Below are 9111 nucleotides of genomic sequence, written 5' to 3' on the forward strand. Positions count from 1 at the left end.
ACGAATTTGCAAGCACAAGTTCAGGCTTTTTAAGAAGGATTTCATGTAGGCATAACACTGCATTCAAGACCATATGAAGTACTTGCTTAAGGTGGACCTAGACCTCCTAAAGTGCCATTTTTGTTCCCTAATCTTGACATCATGTGATAGAATGTTTAAGAAGCATGCAACCATTTCTTCCACTCCCACATGCTTATTACCTCTTAATTTTCCTACACTCCTTAATAACTTACATAGCCTCAAATAACTAATCTTATCCATTCGTATATGGTCTATACATGATTGATCTGATTCCATGACCATAGACTTAATATTTGAAAACCTAATTGCAAGCCTTTCCTCTCATGATTCCCTACCAATCCCCTCTTCATCATAACTATTCAATATCCTAGAGACCATCATCCTTTTCCTCCTGATTGTAATGATAATAGCAATCAAAATACATAAATAAGCATACTGCATCATCATTTCATAATGAATAGAAATAGCATTTGCAGCCAACTTTTTCTTTTGATTCCTATTTAGTGGTGATTGAGGCATGTCTTTGCAAAACATCATTACATTCAATTACATAAATATAGTGATGACTAAGGCATGCTTTTCAAATTAGTTAAATTAGTTTGGAAACATATGTGCCAAAAAAATAAAAAAAATGCATAAATGCTAACAAAATTTCTGAAGTAAATTACAGAACAGCTCAAACTGAAGGTAGAACACATAGAACTATGCTTCCTAGTAGTTCATTATCTTTTTTCAAAATATAACTTTGTTCTGGAGCAGAAAATCAACTAACTTTTATACTATGTATGATCAAAATTGTAATCTCATGCTTCCTAGTATCAAATAAAATGGTAAGTTCATGCAACTATGCTAGAAATAACAAATGAGAAACAGAATTGCCATCAGACTTGAATGGACAAATAGTTCAAGTATTTTCTTCCCCAATTTTAATGACAAGAATCACTTTCCATCGGAACCCTCATAGAAACAAGCTTCATGATCGAAAGATGTGAAGAACAGATGTGAATCGACAAACAAACAGAAAAAGCTTGTATTTTTATGCTTTCTTTTCTTCTTTCCTTTGCCTTTTATCTCTCCTTCGTTCTTTCCCCAGTATATTAGCAAAAATAGTTCTTAGCTCTACTTTCTACTACTGCTACACAGAAAAAGATTCAAAACCCAGGTGAAGACAAACCCATAAACAAAAATAGGAACAAAAACGAAAAACCAACATTAAAACAAAAAGCTGAGTGGCACTGCTCCTCCTTCCCCTATCACTCTCCTTTTCCCCCATTGGATTTTCTTTTCTTCCTCCTCTCTTTCTATCTTTTTCAGCTTTATTTCTTCTCTTTTAGTATCGGCATTGCAGAATCGCCATGTATTTGCAGGGAAAGAAATACCATCAACCATACGAAGAAGTGAGAGCTCGTGGTTAAAGGGGTGGAGCACAGTTACAGTTCTTTGCAAGGAAAAGATAAGGGGAATAAGAAGACTTATCGGTGGACTTAGTAAAAGCGTATTCCACGAATTGCAGAGGTATGGTGTTCTTTTTGGCAATGGATGTTCTTCCTGAATAGGAGTTTGGGGAAGAAGCTAATGTTTGCCCTAAGCTTGTTAGCACAAGGGTAAATGGCTTTGAACTTACCAGGGAGAATCTGTATTTTTCATGGGCCCCACATGTATTTGTAAAAGAACATGGGAAAGTTGGTCGAATTTTCCATTGATCAACTTTCCCACACCAACATAGCGTTAAATGAATGAGGCCTTAGAAGTTCAAGGTGTATTTTGTCTCAAAACAAAGTTTTGGGTGCTAAGTGCCACTACCCCTAAGTACAGTACATGGTGGGTAACTGTAATTTATCCGTTTAAAAATGACTAAAATATTATATTTCATTGATAAAAAATAGATTATATTGAATTAATTAGATACTATATATTAGGGTAAATGGCAATAGGTATCTTGTACTTTAGGGGTAGTCTCACTTTAGAGCCGGAACTTTTAAATGTGTCATTTAGGTTATGTTTTGTCACTTTTTCCCTTGGTGGGAAAGTTACCTATCCACTTTCTAGGTGGATATCACTTAGACCCTGTTCGTGGTATACAGTGGATAGGGTTAAGTTTGTCAAACTAGTAAGTTGACCCCAATACTCGTGTTTCTTTGCCGCCAATCCGCCATATTGGGTTCCACGGTGATAACTAGAACTGATACCCTTCTACAATGAGAATAAACAAATTATCCAGTACTCTATCTGAATACCTTATAACATATAAAAACAATGGAATCTTACAAATTTTACCTAGGCTGAGTTTGGAAAGAGTACAAATACAAATTAATTTATAGAGTACAAAATCTTACATTTTATAATAATTTATATATATTTATATTTGTAGTCCTTCCAAACTAACTAAACCCTAGGTAATTAAGTAAAAGAAACAGGGCCTTAAGTATCACGGGCCTACAACATATCGAAAAGTGAAGACTGAAATTACCATATCGAAAAGAAGGAACGGGCCATAAATTAAGTTTATTTCTAAAATGCCATTGGTTACTACGTCCACGTTAACGTGAGTGAACTTGGTGAAGCGCCGATTCCTCCTTTGCTAATTGCTGGCTCTTCTAATTATACCCATTCCATAGTGATGTGACCATGATAATGAGAGTTCAATTATATTCACTAAAAAAAGGAGAAAAAAGATTTTAATGATATTATTATAAAAAAATACTTACTAAAGAATATTGGCAACAATAACACGATACGGTCTTTATGCTTCACTCAGTTATGGTTTTTTTTAGACAAGTATAATTCATATTTCATTCAAGTTTGAGACCCTGGAGTTGATCATATAAACGCGAGGATCCCAATCTAGTGGCATTAACATAGTCTTGAGGAGTATGAGCTGATACTCCCGGCACTATCAACCCCATCATCCTAAACAATCTCAACAAGCTTCCTTCTTTATAATCAGCTCCACTTTTGAATCGAATAGTGAAACTCCTGATCAGCTCCCAAAATGCATTCAAGATCTTCGGCATCACCATCAGTTCCGAGAAGTAATTTTTATTTGGTTCTTCCTGCAGTATCTGTATATATATCACAAGGACATGCATTTTCATTTAACTTGTGTTATTAATGCATGTGTTGAGGGTTGAGAAATGAGAGAGAGAGAGACGTTCATACATATATGTACCTTGCCTTGGTAGCAGCTATTATAGTAGACACATGTTCCAAAGTGCTTAAACATGAGAGTGGAATCATCATAAGGCAACCTGGGCACCATGTCGTTGCAGTAAACAAACCTGAGATATCTGACACCATAAGAACGCAACTGTGACTCCATGAACTTTCCAAGCTTCTCATCACCAACCCTAGGCTGCCCAAACGTGTACACCCCGTCCCTAGGCTGCCCAAACGTGTACACCCCGTCTAATCTCTTTAACATCCACTCGTCTTGATGCAATGCCAGAACCACTGCAAAGAGAATGGCTAGTGCTCCACCCAGGCTGTGTCCTGTCAAAATGAACTTTGCTCCCTCTCTATCTCGCAGCATGTCTCTCAGCTTTCCTCTTACGGCATAATAAGCAAAGGGATGTTGGTTTTGTTTTCCCTCTGCAGCTGTTGCAGCTGGTTGGATTATGTCTTTAGGCCAACCCGACCCTTTTTGTAGACCCAACGCTTTCATGAAGCCACCATGGATCCTTCCCACCTCAGGGATCTCATACCAGGAGATATCAACATCGCTTCGCCATGCATCTGCATCGAATGGTCTAGTGCCTCTGAAGGACACCACAATCAACTCGGGCTGTTCAACCTGGAACATAAAGCCCTGTGTTGAGAATGACTCCTGATAATCTGCAACCACCGTCAGCTTTTAATTACTTATTAATTCATCTTTTTGTTCATGGATGCATGCCCTAAAATTAATTTGTTCTAATTTTCAAAATTAAAATCATTTCTTTCCCATTGCCTGGGCAACTGATTTGGAATCGAAACCATTTTGGCCACTGATTTGACTGTCCAGTTTGAATGGACAGTTCATTCTAAATTAAAAAAAAAATCATTCTTTAAGTCAAATGGATCAAACAGTTCAATTACCTGTATGGGTGGATTGCTGACCAAGTCAATGGATTTTGGCCAAAAAATGAATTAAGGGTGAAATGAATCTGGTTATACTTGGATGGTTCCCAAGATAAATTGTCCAATCCTCCAGATCAAGGATGGTTCAAAAACACTAATGCTGTGTTTGGTTTGAAGGAAAAGGTAAAGAAGGGAAGGGAAATTAAGGTAGGGAAACCTGTACAAACCTAGCTTGTATAAGTTTCCCTGTCTTTCCCTTTCTTTCCCTACTTTTTCCTTCCAATCAAACAAGGCCTAAGAGGCTTAGCCCTTAGGTCGGCGCCACTAAAAAATATATTTTATTTTGGATCGATAGATAGTGAAACATTTGAAAAATTTTGCCTTCTCATTGCATTAATATCTGAAGGCATTGTAAGTTAACAGCCCAATTGACCTTAATTCTTAATTGGAATGTATGTAAAACGTCATTTTTAAAACCCAAAAGTTGAATCCAAAGTGTTTTGAAACTCGGACTTAACCATCGGAAATGTTCTACATTAACCAAGCAATAACCATCATGACATAAATTTAATTAATTACACTGAGGGTTTCAAGCATTGAACACTAATTTCTGCTCTGATTTTCCATTATAATTAATTAAACTTCAGCACAAGCTCTGAAAGTCTGAAGTTTAATTAATTACACTGAGGGTTTCAAGCATTGAACACTAAACCATTTAATCAAATAGATTTTGGTGCCATGTCAAAAGAAGCATTAAGCCTAAAAATTTAAGCTGTAAGGTGAAGTTTTTGTTCTCTAACAGCTACATCATCATATGACATTGTATGGATGCTGCATGAATAAACGAAAGTATACCTTCCAATGATGTGTGATTATGGATTGGATGAATGCTTCATTTTCATAGGCTAGTTTAGCAGCCATTATGGAGAGCGCTGCATAGTATCTGTTATTTTCATGGGTGATGCTGCTATCCAATTCCACTCGCTTGTCTAAATTTCCAATTGTTGATGTGAAAGTTGCGGATGTTTCATCGGGCACTACATTCCCTATATACATATATAATGTGTACACGCCATCACAGCAAGTTTACAATCCAATATACACACATTCCTTAAAGTTGTCGATACAAATTGAGGTATATATATATATATGTGTGTGTGTGTCTGTGCATGTGTGTATATATGAGGAGGTTATACCAGAAGAAATTTTGATCAAACAAAATTCCATATGAATATTGATAAATACCAGTTGATTGGTTCTCACTTCTATGATACACATTCCTATTGCCCAACTATATTACATTTTGCATCTATTCCCAATGCTATTTATATTATTTTCTCCATGGCTTAAATCAATACTAGAAATCACCTATATTCATTACCGTTAGGAGTTTGGACTTCCTCCTCACACCCACCTCACAGAACATTGCAACCACACATTTGAAATAGCTCTTGTATTTGTATGTTTTCACTCATGGAGAGATGTTTCTAGTGCACAACTGCAATTAGTCAATTACTGTAAAGAGGAAATCATGTCCTATCAATATATACTAAAGCTCACTTTGGAAGAAGTACAAATCATGGTTTTCGAACCATCGTTGATCCGGACGATTGGACCATTTGGCTTGGGAACCGTTCAGGTAATCTGTTCCGTTTTACCCCAAACTCAGTCCCTAGCTAAAAACCGTTAAATCAGTTAATGACTTGTTGACTTGGGCGGTCGAACTGCCGACCCGCTGACCCATTCAATAGTTAGTTTTGGTCTTTTTTTAATTTTTTTGTTAGAATAGATCCTCCATTTGAACCAAACAGTCAAACCATCAACCCAAAAACCAGTGGCCAGAATGATTCCATTTCCACTTCGTTTTTTAAAATCATGATACAAATACAAATATATATGGAATGCACAACCTTGTATTTTATATTATTCTGTATGTTTTTGTACCATACATATTTATATTTATACTCCTTTCAAACTGAGCCAAAACAATAAAATTTATTATAATTTTTTTTTCCGCCATTGAAACTTGAGTGCATGCACGTATATATATAAATTTTCAAATGAAGAAAATGAATGTAAAGAAATTACCTTTAAAAAAAGAATATAAAAAAAAGGCCCGGGGCATGTTAGGGAAAGAAGTTAAATTCTATAATACTAGTATATTGGGACAAATGAATTAAATGCTTTTGATTTTGGCGGGCAAACTCATAAAATGCGTAAAGACAAAGGTGGAAGGAACCCCGAACCCTGAAACTTGCTATATAATTCGATTCGAGCAGTTCTCAAATATGGGATGATATTATATGCTTTACAACACTATATATAGGAAAACTTTGAAAAATCCGAAACAGACAATCGCTTAACCCCATTATGTATGTACATGATGGGCTCACCCTTTGAAGCCCAATTGACGGAACTGGAAGCATCTACCTGATTCTTTATTAGTACCTCTCAGGCTCTCGTAGTCATAGGGGCTTCTTCTCTATAAGAAAAAGGAAAAAATAAAAAAAATAAAAAGAAAAGAATCAATTGCATGAATATGTAAACTAAAATTGAGTGGTAACCAATCATCGCCGGTGATAGCGACCATGGAACTGAAAAGTACAATTCCAGCAATTGGGCTCTAAGAATAATTAAATTAGGAGTGCCATGGTTTTGGTGCATTATGGCCAGCTAGCTACACCGGCCATAGAATACATAATTAACAAAGGTTGCATTAGTTAATGTTGTATGGATTAAAAATGGAGGAAAACCAATTAAATCTAGATGCTAGAATGATAGTTAAATGGGCTTGACATATGAAAATTCAGAATTCCACTTTGCCTTTTCAATTATTTAATCAGTAAGTAAAAGCATTCTCACATGCTTGGGGGATCAGTTGCTTCCCACGGTTGGGTTCTTTTATTAATTTTTCTGGACAAGCGGGCGAGATGATCAGGTCAACAAATGGACTCATGGGCTGTTAATCCGCAAGGTCCGGTCATTATCTCGGCCGGATTTCTCTCTCTCTCTCTCTATATATATATATGTTAGTATTGGTTACCCGGTGGCCAGTTCATTAACGTGAGGGATGCTCGATTCGTCACCGTGCTTGAGCAAGGTGAGTGATCCATCTTAATTTGTGGAATGCGATGGCGATGACTGGCTAGTTAGGATTACTGTTAGCGATTGGTACGTAATAGTATGGGGCTATGGGTGAAGAGCATAAATTAAGGCGAAAGCACAGACTCACCTCTAACGAGGTTTAGCAAGAGCACGGCCAAATTGCGGTTACTTGACAAAAGGTTGAGCCACCTCTCGAACACCGATCCGACCCAAGACATGGGCTTTGCCATGAAGAGGAGAACTTTTTGTGCAATGACAGAGATAAAAATGATCTGACGTCGCCGAAACTCTGTCTCCTCCGTGTCTTTGGGGCAGTCCACAAATCTTCTGTTCTCCAGATTTGATGAGAATAGAAGGCGGAAGATGTCGACCAAACTTGCATTTTTCGGGCTCAGAACAATATAATTGCTACAGAAATCCTCACTGCAAGCCATTATTTTACACATATACAGCATACAGGAAGGAGCAGAGAGAGAGAGAGAGGTCGAAATGAACAACTCCTTCCCTCAAACAAAAAATTGTTATTTATAGGCACGCTAACGATATCTGGCGTAGGCAAAAAGATTTGACGAGATACAGTGTAGTAGTATGTTGGTTGGTCGATTATTATTACTTTACTCAGTTTCTATAACTATAGATGTGCCACTGATTGGTCCTTAGCTTGCAAGTTTAAATAAAGGGCAGAAACCTTTTTCTTTATGTTTTTGTTTTGGAATGGATTATTAATCTGACGAGGGTTGACGAGATTATAAATATAAACTCTTGGTTAACGAGATTCTTCGTCGAGTTTGACAAAAATTGGGTTGTTGAGTCTCTCTCTTGCTGAAGCGTGCAATTTTTTTTTTTTAATTCCTATTTTACTCAACCAAATGACCTGAAATGTCCACCGACATGAGCATCATTTTGCCAATTTGCTACCTCATTTCTTTTTCCTCAGTGGTAAGTGGCGAGTAAACTACGACTATATTAAGCAAAAATGCCTTTCTTCATCCAAAATCTTAATTTAAATTCTCTAAATCTATAAAAAAGATAATAAATTCCATGTTCCCCAAATTATGTAAGTAGATCTGCTCGTGGGTACGGCTTGGGTTTGGCTTTTGCCAAAATTATAATGAGCCCCGCCCAAAGCCCAAACCCAAGATAGTATAAAATTGGACCCGGAATCTAGCTCACGAACAGGTCTCTATATGTGAGAGAGAATCAATGCAGAACAAAGGTGGTATAAATTTTGCATTAATTTTTTAAATGCAAAACTTGCAATGCCAAAAATCATGGTTTTTAAAAATGAACCGGTGACTGAACCGGTCAAGGGTCCGGTTATTGGGTCAAACGATTTAACCCGAATGACCGGTTAGTTCTGACAAAAAAATAAAAAATTTAAAAAAATTAAAAAACAGTCAAAATCGTTTGAATGGTTTGAACGATTAACCGGCCGGTTCAGTGGTTTGTTGACCAAAATCAACGGTTTTGGGGAAAAACCGAACCGGTCAAGTGACTGGTTCCCGATTTTTCCTGTATGGCCGTCAGGTCCGGCCCGGTTTTGAAAACCATGCCAAAAAGTGCAAATGAGACAAAAAATGGAAATTATGCATTTGATAAAAGTGCAAATCAATAAAAGATGCAAAACTAAATCAGGTGTAAAATTTGTATCCAATTAAGATTAGGACTCCAAACTAAAAGAGCTTTTTTTGGCTTAAAAAAATAGACTTAGGCCATGTTTGGGAGTGCTTAAAAAATTAAGATTAGGACTCCAAACTAAAAGAGCTTTTTTTGGCTTAAAAAAATAGACTTAGGCCATGTTTGGGAGTGCTTAAAAATAAGGGCTTATTTGGATGGAGACCACACCATTAAGAACTTATTCGTGTTTGGGAAATAAGCTCGAAATAAGTGCTTATTTTAAAAATAAGGGCTTATTTTTTAAGCCCAAGT

General features: G+C 36.7%; 1 protein-coding gene across 3 annotated transcripts; it reads right to left on the minus strand.

Annotated features, from left to right (window-relative positions):
- Positions 1-2686: 2686 nt before the first annotated feature.
- On the minus strand, positions 2687-7873 carry LOC148877169 (triacylglycerol lipase OBL1-like). Of its 3 annotated transcripts, none has more exons than XM_088944039.1 (4): positions 7310-7873; positions 4933-5123; positions 3191-3811; positions 2687-3083 (listed from the first exon to the last, which is right to left on the minus strand). In XM_088944039.1, the coding sequence occupies exons 1-4, from the start codon at positions 7635-7637 to the stop codon at positions 2814-2816; spliced, it is 1410 nt and encodes a 469-aa protein (XP_088800165.1). In that variant the 5' UTR covers positions 7638-7873; the 3' UTR covers positions 2687-2813. The 3 variants fall into 3 exon arrangements, with proteins under 3 accessions (XP_088800165.1, XP_088800170.1, XP_088800178.1); XM_088944052.1 differs by having other exon boundaries at positions 2951-3083; positions 3181-3811; XM_088944044.1 differs by lacking the exon at positions 4933-5123 and having other exon boundaries at positions 3191-3852.
- Positions 7874-9111: the final 1238 nt, after the last annotated feature.

This window comes from Nelumbo lutea, chromosome 1 (assembly GCF_056320005.1).
Source record: "Nelumbo lutea isolate HS-2025 chromosome 1, American lotus-T2T, whole genome shotgun sequence".
Taxonomy (NCBI): Eukaryota; Viridiplantae; Streptophyta; class Magnoliopsida; order Proteales; family Nelumbonaceae; genus Nelumbo; species Nelumbo lutea.

Excerpts from the sequence above, each read along its gene's own strand:
- LOC148877169 (XM_088944039.1), bottom strand. The coding sequence starts at position 7,637 with ATGCTGTATATGTGTAAAATAATGGCTTGCAGTGAGGATTTCTGTAGC. Across the intron at positions 3,812-4,932 it reads TAATCACACATCATTGGAAG|GTTGAACAGCCCGAGTTGAT; the intron begins GTATACTTTCGT and ends TTTATGTTCCAG. Across the intron at positions 3,084-3,190 it reads ATAGCTGCTACCAAGGCAAG|ATACTGCAGGAAGAACCAAA; the intron begins GTACATATATGT and ends ATATATATACAG.